The sequence below is a fragment of the Conger conger genome, chromosome 17, assembly GCF_963514075.1.
Source record: "Conger conger chromosome 17, fConCon1.1, whole genome shotgun sequence".
NCBI lineage: Eukaryota > Metazoa > Chordata > Actinopteri > Anguilliformes > Congridae > Conger > Conger conger.
The window spans coordinates 28,894,669-28,911,670 of NC_083776.1; the positions used below are offsets into that span (position 1 = coordinate 28,894,669).

A 17,002-nucleotide genomic window follows, 5' to 3' on the forward strand; every position below is an offset into this window, starting at 1 on the left:
ATGCATCATTTTACATGAGATCTGCGATAGCTTTTCGGTGGCATCTATTCCACAAAATCGACTCGTTTTCGAAAGTCGTGACGTATGTAGGCTATATTGTAGCATAGGCTATACTTATTTTGTAGCAACTTCGACCAGAGTCAGATTCTTTCGCAGGTTGGTTTCTTACATGGTGTATACACTGTAGTTATTTCACCGCATTCAACTGCAGTTCCCTGCTTCAAAAAGTGATAGCTACACTGGACGCAACACCTGTAATCCACGACTGGCGCAACATACAAGCAAAATTCTTCCTCGTGAAAACAATCATCTCCAGATATCCGAAGAACATTATTTAATTTCAAACTGGATTATCGCTATTACATCAACAGCCCATTGTGCATCTCAGTTTAACATAACCAACGCGTACGCAAGCACTAAAATACATACATGTGAATGGTGTATATGGACGTCAATGTGAAAGGCGATAAAACATAATATCCGTTCTAAAGTACTAACTTTTAACATAACATCGGCAACAGATCAGCAGCTTTTAATGTGTACATTTTAACGCTTGCTCTGCATGTGGATTGATTTTTTTTCCTTCAGCATTTTCCCAGCAGATGGATTTTTGCCATTGCAGTTCAGCAGAGGGTGTCAGATCTTCCAGCTAGCAGCAAGCTGGAACGAACAGAGCCTCTTGTTAGCCCTCTGTAATTAAAAGGAAAAAAACACAGAAAACGGGGAGCTGGGGCAACGGATGAAGAAAGGAAAAGATGCACGGATTGCGGGGTTTTTTCATATTGCATAGTGATCAGCGGTAAATTTTGGTCCGGGGCGTGATTTCAGCACCAGGGGAGAAAGAACAGCACCCAGTGAAAACGTCGCCACGGCAAGAACAGCGCGGATTTGTAAAATTTGCAAGGTCAGTCATTATCGAACTGAGACTAAAATGTACCGGGCAATGTTGCGTTTTATTGTTTTTCCTTCTTTTCCAAAGCGTAATGGGGTTCCCAACAAAGCTATTCGTTCTGTATGATGCGTTTTGGGAGCATTTTGAACTGACAGAACATGTCTGGACATAGCTGGCAAGATGAGAACGAATGTAATTAATGACTGTCGTCTTATTTTTTAGACGAACGAATTGTACAATTTTAACATCCTTGAAAAAAAGCGCATTCGTTAATTGCATTCATGTCTTGAAATCGGGGATGAATTGTTCGTATTGAAAATGCTGCTTTGGATTGTGTTGCTGAAGGCGGCTCTCTGTGTTGCGACTGGAAATGTTACAAGGGACATTTGTAAAGAACAGATCTGCTCCTGCAATGAAATAGAAGGCGATCTGCACATTGACTGCGAAAAAAGAAGCTTTTCTAATCTCCGTCATCTGACTGGTCCAAGCTCTCAATTTTATCACTTATTGCTACATGGAAATTCCTTGTCCAGACTGTTCCCCAATGAGTTTGCGAACTTTTACAATGCCGTTAGCTTACATTTGGAAAACAACGGTCTGCACGACATTGTTCCGGGAGCTTTCCTCGGACTGCAGCTTGTTAAACGGCTACACATAAACAACAATAAAATACGGTCTTTCAAAAAGAGTACGTTTTTGGGATTGGACGACCTGGAATATCTGCAGGCTGACTTTAATCTTCTGAGAGATATTGACCCATCTGTGTTCAGGGACTTGAATAAACTTGAAGTTTTAATTTTAAATGATAACCTCATCAGCGCCCTTCCGAACAATGTGTTTCAACATGTTCCAATAACCCACCTCGACCTCCGTGGGAACAGAATTAAAACATTGCCTTATGAAGGAATTCTCGAGCAAATACCGGGGATAGTGGAGGTTTTATTGGACGATAACCCATGGGACTGCAATTGCGACCTCGTTTCCCTGAAGGAATGGCTTGAGAATATACCACAGAATGCTTTGATCGGGAGGGTAATTTGCGAGGCCCCGACGCGACTGCAGGGGAACGATTTAAACGAGACATCAGAAATGGATCTGTGTCCTTCAAAGAACGGGGTTGACTCCAGTTTAGATGCGCCTCCCACCCAAGACCAGACCTCCGATCTTGGACCCGTTCCAACGACTTCTAAAGTAAATCGAGTATTGGAGTCTCCAACACCAGAATCTGGACACAAGGGACGTTCCAAATCACGCGAAAACTGGCAGCTGAAAACCAAACCCACGGTTATGACCACTGTAAACGGGAAAGGCGATCGACCGTACAATGCCTCGTGTCCGCTGCCCTGCAGTTGCGAACTGCTCGAGTCCAGCCAAGGGTTGAGGATTAACTGTGAGGGTAAGAAAATAGACAACCTATACAGTCTGAAACCCAAACCCATTAATGTGCACGAGCTGAATCTGAGAGACAACAACATCCACACTATAAAAAAGAACCACTTTATTGGGCACCAGAATCTAAACCTTCTCGATTTGGGGGGCAACAATATCAAATTGATAGAAAATTGCACTTTTCAAAACCTCACCCAGTTAAGATGGCTGTACATTGATAAGAACTACCTGGATACTCTCACTATGGAAATGTTTGTTGGACTGCAAAACTTGGAATATCTCAGTTTGGAATATAACGACATACAGCTCGTGATGGCTGGCACTTTCAACCCAATGCCTAATCTGAGGGTTCTGTTCCTCAACAATAATTTGTTAAAATCTTTGCCGGTGGATGTTTTTCTTGGAGTCTCCTTATCACGAATCAGCCTGCATAACAATTATTTCACCTTTCTGCCGGTGACCGGCGTCCTAGATCAACTTATGTCAATTATTCAAATAGATTTGCATGGTAATCCGTGGGATTGTACATGCAACATTGTACCTTTCAAACAATGGACAGATAAACTAGGATCAGATGTTATCGTGAGTGATCTCAAGTGCGAGTCACCTGAGGAGTTCTGGAAAAAGGATTTCCGTTTCCTCGCCAATGATCTTATGTGTCCCCAGCTATACGACAAAATCTCCCCAACATCCACGTCTAAAAACAGTACTTTTACCGCAGACGCGGGGACTCGCTCTAACTCGTATCTGGAGCCAAGCAGAGTATCCATCTCGGTTTTGGTTCCAGGGTTGCTGCTGGTTTTCGTCACATCTGCTTTCACAGTGGTTGGGATGCTTGTGTTTATCTTGCGGAATCGTAAGAGATCAAAGCGAAGAGACGGGAACTCATCAGCGTCAGAGATAAATTCCTTACAAACAGTATGCGACTCATCGTACTGGCACAGTGGACAGTACCACGCAGACGGTTCCCACAGAGAGTATGAATGTGGTACCCACGCACTCACTGATCAGTAACCTAATGAGAAGAATGAAATAAAATGAAAGAAAAAAAAAACTGAATACGAACAGGAGAATTAGAACTCTACCGTGTACTGTTCCATTGATAATTGAAGACACATGTTAAAAGCTTCTTATTCGCTTTGTCGGATGTAGCCTATTTTTGTTTGCCTCAGTTGACTGTTGTGTCAGTGAGTGTGTGCTACTCAATCAACTGAAATTTATGTATATATAGCTATAGAACTTCTCCAGTACAGATATTTGCCGCAATCAGACGTAACATCTGAGAAAGAAGACTCGATTGGAAATCTGCACGAGCGCATGAATGTAATGTATATAAATGACTACCATACCTGCATGATTCGCATGGTCTCAACACATCACTGGGATCCATATCATATTTACAAAGAAGCATATTCGACCCCTTCTTTAATGTTATAAATATATATATATATAAAATTATACATGAATATATTCAAAGTGCCATTTCTCTATTTTTTGCGAAAACGCAGTAAGGGTTTGTATTTGTTTTAAGCTATTAAAAAAGACAAAAGACAAAAAAAAAAAGGGTCGGGGGGTGGGGGGCAGAGAACCGTATATGCATGTGTTTTTATTATTTCATTGTTAATGGATTACAGGATTAATTACAATTGGTGCAGATTTTACATTTCTGACCAGACCTATTCGTAATGTTTTCTCCTTGCAGTGTGGCAATTGTAAACATTCAGAGATTCAGATGCGGATAAGCATGACCAATTAACGTCGCTCTCGTGCTTTTGCTGCAGAAGTCATGTTGTAAAATGGTTCGTGATATTGTGTTCATAGGTATACCTGGCTTACCAAAACATCTGAGGGTTTTATAATGCCATATTTTTTTCAAAATTAAACTGTTTTAAACTGGAAAAAAATGTTTCGGTATCGCATAGGTTAACCATTTGATCAATGTGCAGCGTGAAGACTGACTACAATGCCTTTTCAGACACATTCACCCACAAATTGAATTTTATTCACATAATTACTGTGAGCTTTTGTAAAGCCGTATATCTCACCCAAGGCAGAGTGGGAAAATGAACTATTCAGCGCTGCGACTTGATTAAGATAAAACAAGGGACAATTGTCGATTGGAAAGGAGCAAGAAATGTCATGCAATTCGACTCTTCATTGCTTGTACGGTGCAGCATACATGTGGTAAACGCAAGCTCATGAGGTCGCTGTTGTATCTCCACTCGTTAAAATAAAGACTTGAGTTTTGCAAGTAGGGTTTCTGTTTATGGATCTGCATATTGCGCGAATCACGTTACTTAAAATCGAGTATGCATGGTCACGGATTACGATGTTGTGGAACTGGAGACAGATGAAAGACCCACCACAGTAGTACATTTGCAAGGATTCCGTCGGACAGTAATTTAAAACATCACTGTAAGAACTGTAAATATGTACCATAAACTGTGATTTCAGAAAATACAAAATATATAAAGGGACAATGTAATATTTTGAATATTATTGGTGATATGTACTGTAGACCTTCATTTTGAATGCGCTAGTGAAAAACTGGAAGGTGGAGTCCATATAGCATGGTACACAAGATGTAGACTATGGCCTATACTGTTCTATTTGTGTTTACCCTGAATCACTAACAGTTCTGTTGGATTTCATACAGGCTTACTGAGCAAATAACGGGATTCAACACGTGGTATCATTTGAGTTGCACTATATATTAATTTGATCATTCTCTGATATATTTAGAGTAACTTAGTTTCAATTTGTAGTTTCAAATACAAATGTTTTAGGAATAAAGCTGAATTCTAAATCAGTACTGAACCTAGGTTCAGGACAATGGGATATGGTGGTTCTTTATATTCAGCCATCTTTAATCTGGTGTGATCTGGGTACTCAGCAGCAAGGTTTCCAGGAGCCATTTATGCTTCATGACTATGTATTTATTTCTGTATTATTTATGCATTTTTTTCACCATACCCATTGCATACAAATACAACACCACTGCTTAACAACTAAGAACAAAAAGCAGTTCATTGGGAGTGTGTGGTTAGTTTGTGATCCATTGGAAAAGGTGGGGATGATTTCTACTGCAATGCCCCACCCCTATCCTCTTGGCTCTCCCTGCTGTGGTATTGTGCTTGACCTTCATAACTATTATTTCAGAAGCCATGTAGCATGGTATGACAGATGCACAGACATTTATAACCTGGATGAATCACTATCTGTCATGCCGTTGGAATATTGTATCACATCTCATGTATGATTTGCTACACTTTCAACATCACATGGTCAACACAGTTCAGTTTGTTTTGGCCACATATTGCCATATTTTCACATTCAGAATATATAAGTTTATTGATTTATTCTCGTTGCACTGTGAAGTTAAGATCTTTTTATTTTTCTCCTCTGAGGCTTGTGTTTACAGGCCTGGTGGCCAATGACAATCCAGAGCATGTGGGTTTTCTGAGAAAAAAAAAATGCATGACTCAAACAAACAATGCAAACTTTTCCTGTAAGGGAGATGTATATTTTCATTTTATTTTCAAAGTCCTATGGTCAGTCAGGCCAGGTTGTGTAAGCCTCCAACCCTCCAAAGCCATGGCAATTAAAGTTAGCCTTTAAATATATGTCATGTTTTATAATGTTGAAACTGAATACAGCTGGCCAAATTTATGGTGTGTCATTCTCTAGCTATTAATCTTTCTTCAAATTGATTTACACAGTGCTGTGTTAATTCTCCCCTCTCTTTGCCATTGAAAACCGTCATGTGGATCTTTCATAAAGCTGATGAGCAACCTTCAGGAGAATATTGTTTCCTGACATGAATTTTGAACTCATAGACCTGTATTTTGAACGTGTTCACTTACAAAAATAGTATGACCTATGAATTAATGCAGAAACAATAATGTGTACATGTGTAAGGCGGTTATATGCCTTGGATTCTGTTAAAATTAACAGAAGTACATTTTTGCTATGATTGTGCCATTTTAGCATGGCAAAACATAATAATTGGAATTGAGTCACATCAACAGCAATCAAATATGTATTTACTTTTTTATGGAAAAATGCAGCCATGTGGAAGTCTTAGTTGCATTCCACAAATATGTTCTTTTCTGGAAGAATGTTTTGCCTCAATTGAGATTTAAGTATTTGTCTTGGAGCTTTGCTTCTAAGGATGATGGGCCAATTTAGATTGTTCACTTTGCAAGGATATCAAATTGAATGCCTACCTTCACTGTGGCCACAAAGGGTTCTGTTGAACAAACTTGGACCTTGTTTGTGCGATGGACCCACTGTGCTGTCTGAGTTAATCAGCATTCATATCTCTGTAATAAACAAAGCCAATGTCTGCAAGTGACGGAATTTCAAAATATGAATGTGTAAACGCAATGATTTTACAAACAACTGTTCCTGTGAACGTGAGCATGCATGTATGGATGTATGCAAGCCCACTCACACACAGCTATACAAGGTCTGTGCCGCACATGGATACTCCAGTGTAGGTGATCAGGAAGTAAGCATGCAAGCAGGAGGTTGCGGACTTCATTCCCAGCTGGGGCACAGTTATCAGTCATGATTGTTTAGTTCATGTGCGCTCTCCAAAATAAAGGTATGAAAAGTGCCAAAAAAGGTACCAATGCTTGTCACTGGGGTGGTACCCAATAGGTACATGGAATTTAAATAGATATATATCATTAATTTGTACCTTTTTTGCTTGGAAAACATACTCATGAACCCCCAAATATGAAAATGACTACTTTCAGGGTGCATTTGGGAATATTGATCATTGAATAACAAAAATATATTTCCACTGTCAGTTCTGAGAGTGTACAGACAAGTGAACTTTGTGCAGGTCTGCTAGAATAACAACACCTGTTTACCAAATAAAGAAATTAGCTTTGGAAGCTCACAAGGTTAGCATATATCCCTTATCAGCTATATAAAATTAGCATAATGTACAGCTACAGACTCCTGCACAATGGCCATATGCATCAGAGATTGATGGCTCTCTGTGTAGTGGAATTGTTAAAGCCTTTGTTATTCGAATTCCAGCCACCAGAAAAGAAAAACTGATCACGAACACCTGCTGGGGCCATTGTGAAAGCTTTAACTATTCAGAAACTGTTCTGCACAAATATACAAAAATGTGGGCAATGGTACATCATAGCTGATTTCTAAATTCCATATTTTGTTGCAGTTACAAAAAGCAGATAATTTATTCAACGGATGATGTGTTCCTTGCCAAAAAAGAAGAAAAAAATAATTATTCAGTCAAGGATTGATCAGGAGAATCATTGAATCAGCACCAATGGCCCTGCATGGTAAATTAATACAGTTCTATCCTATTATTTAGTATTTCTTCAGGAAGTCAGCAGTTAATACATTAGATCTGTAATGAAATGCCCCAGCATTTCTCCTCTGGAGTCTCTAGTCCCTTCCTGTGAGCGTTCTGATTGATCTTCATGGGATACTCTGCCACCGGTTTGTTTACTGTATTTGAATCCCTTCACCCCTTTTGAACAGGAAGTTTTGATTGAATGTGTTTCATTGCATTTGTCTTACAGAAAAAAACAGCTCGTACTGCTATAACAATGGAAAGCAGGATGTATTTCAGTCTGTGGTTGGGCAACAACATCACACTCCTAGAGTCAAAACAAGGGCTTCACAGCTTTCAGTCTGGTGCCCTATCCATTCCTATTACAGCAGATTGGCTTCCATTCACTTACCACATTTTCTCATCACTGTAAGTGAGAATTAAGGTCTCAGCTGACCTTCATGTGCAAGTAAAGGTTAATAAATATATTGACACACTAGAACTACTACTGCTGCTGCTAATACTACTTCTGCTGTTACTAATACATCATTTAACATGAGCAGAAGAAAAAATAAACAAGAGCTACTTTCTGGTAATATACAGTTTGGATCATATTGGTGAGATTTGTTCAAAAGCTCACCGCTAAACAGCAGTGAAGTGGAAATCTGGACCTACAGCGAGCCATGTTGTACACACTAATGGGCCATTTGGGTTGGTTGCTGAAGACTTCTTAACTGACAGAGGTGCCCCAGGCAGAAGTCTGACGTGAGGGTTGGGGGGTTGGGGGTGGGTGAGGGACCTACCATTATAGCTGCCACTGTGCTTTTGTTACTAATAAAGCAAGTCAGAGTTTTGACTTACACCGAGCCAAGGTTAATTTTTCAGCTGATGGAATTTCAGAGGAAGTCAGCAGTCTTTAATGTACTGTGGGAAAAGGGCATAATACAAGGCATGCTTTGAAAGAAAAAAAAAAGAGTAAAAGCTATTGTATCACACCTATTCAGAGTTGGCACTTTGTCGAACGGTGTTGTTAGAAAGCGTGTGTGTTTGTATGTGCCGCTGTGCGTGCGTGCGTGCATGCATGTGTTTTTTACATGTGCATGTGTGTGTTTTCAGCTTTCACTGAAGCCCAGGAATTCCTGCAGGCTGGTAATAACAGGGGCAGTGGTCAGGGAGCAGCATTCTCATGATATTTATTGGATGTTCTTTTCCTTGGTATTTCTTGAAACATTTTTCCCTTTGTCCCCCTTTTTGTACAGGCCTGTCTATACATCTTATGTCACTTAGGCCGTTCAGGCATTTTCTTTCAGAAAGAATACCTTGTCCTCGGACGTGCCCAGAGTCCATCGGGCAGACAGCGATTCAGACGAGAACAAACTGCGCGCGGAGCCGAGCCGAACGTGGCTACGCTCCTCCCGCCGCTTCTCCCCCCCTCGTTCCACCAATTGATTTTTATTTTCCACCTGAGAATGGAGGGAACAGCTTGAGGAGGGCGGCTCTTCATGTCCCGACGGATCGGTGAATTGTTTGAGCGGGATGAACGCACCCGCAGGCCCGCTGCAGCGGTGTCGGGTGAGGCTACGGCGCAGACAAAGTGGCATGAAATGAGCCTCCATCTCGGCGCTTTGCCGCCTGGCTGTTTTGCATGGCCGTGACAGACATTCACGACAGGCTCCCCTTCAGTTCAGAGCCCGGTCAGTGTCCGTTGGCTTTCGCGCGGAAGGGATGCGCCACTTCCTTGATTTTTTTTTTTTCTGGTGCTTCTTTTCTTTCCTTCACTCCAGTACCCCCTTCACTTGACTTCCCCAATAAGATATGACAGCTTTCCCTTCTCAAAGACTCAAAGCTCTGCTTTTTCGGAGAATGCCACAAGCGTTATCGTGACCACTCTTCCCATGAAAGGCCCGTGGGTGAGCGGCTTGCCGCATGATGTCACTAATGGCGTTAAGAGAAGCCGAGTCAGGGGGTTTTGTGGCCTGTTTTCACAGTCACTGCTTCTGAAGACCAAAAAAAATTGGACAATTGGCTGCTCGTCTGTTTCGTCATCGGTTATGTGTCACTGCGTAATTAGTTAATGCACACAAAAACTAATTAAAAGCCTAGAGTTGGTTCAACAGTAGGTGCCTCTGGAGACTGTCGCCGTTATCTCTCAGGCCAAATGAATGCATTAGAAACAGAGCCGAAAAATGTGGCATGTCAAAGTCAACCGTTTGGTACACGGTTAAAGCAAGAACGCTCTGGTGAAGTTTGACAATTTCAAGACACAAAAGACCACTGTAGTGGGTGAACAGAACACTGTACTGAAAACCCCCTTCTCAACTGTCAAACAGGCTTAAGAATGCTCCCCAGGATATATGCATCGATGTGTAAAAGACTGACAAAGAGAAGACTACACCACCATGACCTCAGAGGTTTCACCGCTAGATTTGAATCATTGGTAATCCTCAAGAACAGAATGGCCAGATTAGCTTTTGCTAAAAAGCTGATTAAAGAAGCTAGTTCTGGAACAAAGGGGTTGGGATTTGTATTAACCTGAACCAAAGAGATGAAAAGGTGGAGAACGAAAGGAACTGCTCATGATGTAAAGCATAGCACCATGTTTGTGATGGTATGTTACATAGTGTATAGTGTTATGGCTTGGACATGGTGGAACTTGGGCATTGGACGGTGCTTCGCCCTGCAGCTTGCAGCAGGGCAATGATCCCCAATAGTAATTGTTTCATTAATCTCATATACTGTATGTATACATTTTGACTCCTTGAGGATGCTCTTGTCATCTTTCTCATTTTAGACTATTTTAGTTGTGACGTTGTGGTGAATAACAGCCAGCTAAAAGCTCTCAGATAATTGACGTGGTGACTGACATCTTACGTCACGTGATTTCTTTGTTCTTTTGTTGTTTTTTCTTCTAATTTTACATTTTCCTCATGGGCAGGAGTGTCATTGTCTCTCATATTGATGTTCCCCATTGATTGCTCATTGAAATTCCGCATTTGGAGTGCCTAAGCAGTAGTTGATTCATGAATTTGATGGGCAGGGTTGAATATTCCTATACAATTCAGCTGTCGTTGAATGGATTTCACAAGGAATCCATCCTAAATGATTGATCGGTGAGCTAGCTTGATATGTAACATGGAACAAAGTGACAAAGTGACTAGAAAGGTGCGTTTGTTGCTAAGTGGTATAGGGTTTGGGACTTTTGCTAGAATACTGTACAGTGTGTATTGCAATATATAATCACATATTTTCAAACAGATGTTTTGAATACAATTATTGTTGAGAAGCAGTTGCATAACTGGGATAATGTTTTTTTTTCCAACTTCATCACATATTTAAAATTGTATTCACATCTATGTTTAGCAGAGGCTTTTGTACGAAGGTCAATACTAGAACACAGTCAATCACAAATAACCTGGATAGCGAGAAGAAACCGAGTGTAGGTGGACAAGCTGATCAGACAACCATCGCATGTTGTTTATTCTATTATGTTATTTGGCGACTGTTGTATACATATTCTTATTTTTATATCATGTTTTCTTTGTTCTTACAGCTGCAAGGTAAGTTTCTCTAATAGAAATGATCACGAATATGGTGAACATGAGTAAATTAAATGAGATCGTAAGTGAAATCAAAATGGTGGAGGTGTACATTGTCTGAAAAGTGACACAGGAGTATTAACTTAATTAAAAATGCAACTGATATTAAGTGAGACAAGTATACCGTCTTTATTATTAGGCAGCGCTAGGCCTGAAAATATAGCAAATACACTGTCTTGCCTGGACAGCACCTGATAAAAAGATCGCAGACTTGTTTTAAGTGCTTGCAGGTTTGTGTAAGGCACAAAGGCTTAACACAACGGGCTTCATCCGAGTGTAAGCTCACACATCGTATGTGCTCTTAACTGCTCGCTCCCCTCAGGCCCTCCCCCCCCTGCGTCTCCGTGTGACTGCTGGGGCTAGCCTGTCCCTGGGGCTTAATTTATATGTTCAATCTCCAGCCCGAGACACGTCGCACGCTGGAGCTGACAACCCACGCGTTGCCGGACCGCCGTCTGCCTGCCCGCCTTCATCCCGTGATTTCCCCACAGAGATGTGGCTCTGAAGCGCGCGGCTAACCCCCCGAACGTCCCCCCAGCCCTGTGGACCCGGCGGGCTGAAGCACAGCGCAGAGCAGAGCGCGCGGAGTCCATTGTGGCTCTGAACCGCGGAAACGGTGCCTGGTGCTGCCTGACGGCTCTGCCGGTCTTGGGAAATAATGTCTCTTGTTTTCATGGTGAGGGGGGGAAGAATCAGTCAGCGCTAACGCTGGGGAAATACTATGTGTCTGTCGTGCGGTAGAGACTCTGAGGTGTGGAGCATGGAGACAGTCAGTAGGAGTCACGCTATAAAGATCATATGTCTTACAAGTCTTCTGTTCTTGACTTGTCAGCATTTGTGCTGGTCCAGCTGTCTTTATATCTGCGGGGTGAGTGCATGTATGTGTGTGTGTGTGTGTGTGTGTGTGCGTGTGTTCTGTCCTGCAGGACAGTTATGACATTAAGACACGCAAGCCATTCCATTATTCCTTCAAGCATGAACACGTCTTTGCAAGCAGGCTTCGATCAACGCCACGGCTCCAAGGTCACAACCTACAAACCCACCAAGCTTTCCCTCAACCACCATGTCCCACCCCCCGCTCAGGAGTATCTGTTTAACTGACCCTCCTCCGATTTTCTTCTGGGATTTGGCCAAAGGACAGACGACAAATGTCCGCACAGATCATTTGACATCAGTTCCACTCACAGACCGGAACTGAAAAAAAAAGCAGCTTTCAGAATGATTAATAAGTCTCTCCATAGCGCGGAAGAGGAATCTATACAGAATGTATATTGTACAGCATCTTTACCTGCAGATTCAGTCAAGAATGAAAGCTGTGAGCCTCTGATGTGCATGAAAGAAGTGGCCTTGATTTCTACTGACAGCCTTGCTGCCCAGAGGCTCACACATGGCTTGCAGCATCTTCTCTGTGTTCCGTCCGCAATCTGCTTCTCTTACCCCGATTCCCTTCTCTGTGCTCACGAGCGTCTGCGAGCGTGCGCTAGCGATCCCCACCGCGAAGACCCGGGCGAGCCATGAAATCGCAGCGTGATCGCATTTTTATGAACGGACAGAAGATGTTTACAGCCGAGAGACGGGGGTTCACCGACAACACCTGCTTGCGGTTAACAAATAAATAGCACTTTTATTGTAAAGAACGCAGTTTGAACGTCGCATGAGACACGCCGGGTAATCTGTTAAAGCCATCTGCTTTAAAAACACAATAAAATGGCCGCAGACTAGCTTGAAGGTGCAGCTTTAAAGCTCATTTATGATGAAGAAATTAGGACCCCTGGGCTACATATGGTATTTATTTATCTTAGTGTTGCAACTATAGCAGTGTTTCTTTCTTTTTTACATTTGGCATGAACCTTCACCAAAGAAATAAATGCAATTTAAAAATGTAATGAAATGTCACAAACAGAATCAGCTCATTTATTGTATATGACTTCCCATTAACAGTTTGTGAATAATAATAGTTACAATATTAACAATCATAACAGTAACAACAACAATAACAATAACAGTAACAATAATAATCAGCAGTTGTAGAGAGGTGTGAGTATCAGTTAAGCATGAATGGTGAAGGAAACCAAACCACTGGATTTGTGGAAGTGTGGATAGTTCTTTGTTTTGCTGTGGCACTCTTAAAATGGGCTGAAAAAGGGGAGGGCAACCTGTGATTTGCATAGGCCGAGGTCTTAAGTGCCCATACTCATGTAACCCCCTTAAGCCCTACATTGTATAACCTCAGGCTGGTCTTCAGAAAACGTGTTATTGACATTATCCCTACATTTGACAGGTGCTCTTATCCAGAGTGATTCACGAAGCCGCAGTGGAGTGACACAAACTGTAAACATCTTAAGGGCAGCAGGAACAACTACGGCATTGGTGCAAAATGGCCAGATTTACAATAACTCGGCATCAAGCTGGAAAACAGTATTAAAATGAAAAGATTTGTATTCGTAAACAGTATCCTTATGAACAACATAATTTCTGTGCATCACACTCAAAGTGGAGTCGAGAGAACAATGATCACATTATTACACAGAATTATCTTACTCCAGGGTTCTTCAAATCATTTTTCAAGAGGGCCAGATTTAAAATAAATAAATAAATCAGTCAATAATAAGAAATGGTGGAGGCAGGCAACACATTTATAATTTAGATTTTCTAGAACAATTTGACTATATAACTAAAATGATGTGATGGATACCATACACACATTCTTACAAATCCATCCATGTTGCATTCTAAAGGATAAGGTTGACATAATTTTAGATGTTTTTCTTATTGTCAACATAATGAAAGAACAAAACCTACAATGCTTCTGTCCACCTAATGCTTTCTGACATTCAGACAGGAAGCCATTCAACTCATTAAATACTGCTCAAAAATACATTTTCATTTTCCAAACCTGACATCATTGTTAGCACCTAATATCACAAAAATAATATCACAATGTAGTATTTTTTTTTTTTTTTTGATGGTTCTGTATTCAGCATGTTGGTTTTGTACATTTTCAAACATGTAATACTTTCCACATATCGAAAAGCAACTGCTGTCACTTCATAAAGTTTCAGTAGACAGTACAAAGGCCAGGTTCATTGTAATGACAAATCATGCTGACCAAAGCAGAGTGTGTCTCATTGATGTTTTAATTGTTTTTCTGAAAAACAATGGACTACAAAGATATTGGCTATATCTGGCATTGACAAGATTGGCAATACTTGTTTGATTAGATTCAGTCCGGCCTATTGATAGAATGTGTTACTTATCCTTTATTTATTAATTTTGTTTCATCATGGGGATAGGGCCAAAATTTGCCCCATGGTTGCTAGTTGAAAAGGCCAGTCTTATACTGTAGTTATTATTAACATGGTGGTAGATCCATATGACCTAGGTTTGTCTTAAGCCAGATGGTCAGGATGATAGCACGGTCATCCATCCATTCTTACTAAAGTTTTTGTGTACAGTCCATGTAGGCTGACACAAAAACAGCATATGTAGTGCGAAGTTACAGTTGTGTGTTGTGTTTTGAGGCACATCATTACAATATGATGTGTTGATGTTTGGAGGCTCTCACTGATAACTAGTTACCACAAGCTAGTTTCAAACTATTGCTTGGCTAAATTAGGTAGCACCACCAATATGTAAGTTATGGCCTAGCTACTAAGTAATATGCTGTTGAATAGTAAGGTAAACGTTGTCGCTTTATCATGATAAAGAAGAATAAATGACCAAGCAATCAACAAGCTATAATGTAAACAAGGGAGTCAACTTGCATTGAGTTGCATCTATGGCACTGAGATGTCAATTTCGCACTCCATGAAATAGATTGAAGCAATAGACAGAATATCAGTGTGTGCCATTTAGGTTTTTACAAATAAACCTAAAAGTAGCCTTTTTTTGTTTTTTCACTTATGTTAGAACCAGCAGTTCTTGAATCATCAGTGGTGTCATGCTTACCTGCTTGGAGGGATTAGCTTTACGGCACCTCACATTGCTTCACTAACAAACTAGATGAGCTACTAACATGCTTTAACGGCGAATGTCATTTAAGTCAGCCCCCTATAAATGCTTAGACATGGAAAAACATGTTTTCCTTTTATTCACTTTCATCAACACATCTTCAAGGGTGTAAAATATTTATTACATGCTCAAGATCAGGTGGGTCGAGGCTCTGAAATGCTCTTTATTTGTCAGGCATAGTGGTGGTGTAGGTATATTCCTGGCATGGGCAGACCAACCTAATGTTACCATGTGTCCCGGTTTTAGAACCACAGTGGCTGCCATTGGTACTGAACAACGGTTCATTGGAGTACACTGGGGAGGCATTTGTACAACAGGACCAGGACCAAATTTATTAGCCAGGTTAAGTCTGAATCAGTTTGCTGTCATCCGATTGGTACAACCCCTCAGGAAATTGCAGTTCGGTTGTTTGGGGGTCAGAAAGAGAGAAGTGCTTGTTTTAGTTTCCATGGAGATGGAAAGCTGGGACACTGGTTGGCTTACCTGGGGGAAAAAAAAATGTGCATTTGTACATTGACAGCTTCATTCAGTGCTGGCACTAAAAAAAATAATTTGAGTGCACAAGGTTCATTCAATGGTTTTGTCAAAGTCTTTATTTGGGGTTAATTGGCTTAGATTGTAAAATTAAGTCATACATTCCCTTTATTTATTTATGGTCTTTAATTAACATGGAGAAAGGCAAATCCTTGTTCTACAAGCCTCAGCAATGTCACCTGTCATGACTAATTGGCCACTTTTTGTCATGAAGGGTGATAGCTTGGAATGTAATTATAACATGATCGATACGCAGTGGATGGCATGAGTCACGCAATACACAGATTCTCATAAGATCTAATTTTGGTTAAAATGTCCATGAAATGTTCACCTTACATTAAATAGCAAAATGATTTACCTTTTGCAGAATGGTGCTTAATCTGGACATGATACAGTTTTGTGTGTAGTAAAAATTATATTAAGTTACAATTATTACAATCATAAAAAGGCACTTCTGAGCATCCATTTAACCATTATTCCATCATGTGCTCTATTGTCCTCAAAGAGACTGAGGTAGCATGTCTGTGTATGTAATACACTGGATGATGATGTGTTGATGTTTGGAGGCTCTCACTGATAATAATGAATAGCTCCTTCAAAGGTTAGGGAAAACTCATGTTTATGTGTGAGAGAAGCCACACTTGTTTACCTGAATTAATGTTTTCCAAGTGATTTTGCTTTTTCAGCTCATGTCCTTCAAAGCAAAGCTATCCAGCTGCTCTGCCTTGCCGGGTTCATAGACTCCTTTACATGATATGTGACTGGCTACTAGTGGAATTAGGCACAGACACACACACACACACACACACTAAGGAGAGGGATGAGAGTGGGACAGAAGGGAAGGTAGGATAGAGAGGCAGAGGACCGTGACAGGCCAGTCAGCCAGTCATTTCCAAACTCACAGCACAATGACTGAAGTGCAAGGATTTCCCTGGCAGCACTGTAGCTGATGCCAGTGCGCTTATCCAATTGGCTCGCTGGTGACAATCTTCCACACTACAGGTCACACTGCCCTACAGGCCTAGCATTGGTTTGAGCTCTCACTGACCCAGACTGGCTGCCTGCTGGTCACAAACACATCATGAGGAACTAATATAACTGTAACCTGGGCAACCCTGGCAGACTGAAATCTTAAGTACATTAGAGTAAATCCCTTCAGTATATTAGAGTAAATTAAAAATAACATACACTAATGACAGATAGATAGATACATACATTCTAAAGACCAGGACAGGCAACCCCTGGTTTAACAATCATGGTACTCAGAAG

The 17,002-nt window shown here is 40.9% G+C and overlaps 1 protein-coding gene across 1 annotated transcript; it reads left to right on the plus strand.

Moving 5' to 3' along the window:
* The first annotated feature begins 229 nt into the window (after positions 1–229).
* Positions 230–4,532, plus strand: LOC133116206 (SLIT and NTRK-like protein 1). Its single transcript, XM_061225532.1, has one exon. It carries the CDS (start codon positions 1,211–1,213, stop codon positions 3,293–3,295), a length of 2,085 nt encoding a protein of 694 aa, XP_061081516.1. The 5' UTR covers positions 230–1,210; the 3' UTR covers positions 3,296–4,532.
* Positions 4,533–17,002: the final 12,470 nt, after the last annotated feature.

What these genes read in the sequence shown, in the direction of transcription:
- LOC133116206 (XM_061225532.1), top strand. Translation starts at nt 1,211, where the DNA reads ATGCTGCTTTGGATTGTGTTGCTGAAGGCGGCTCTCTGTGTTGCGACT.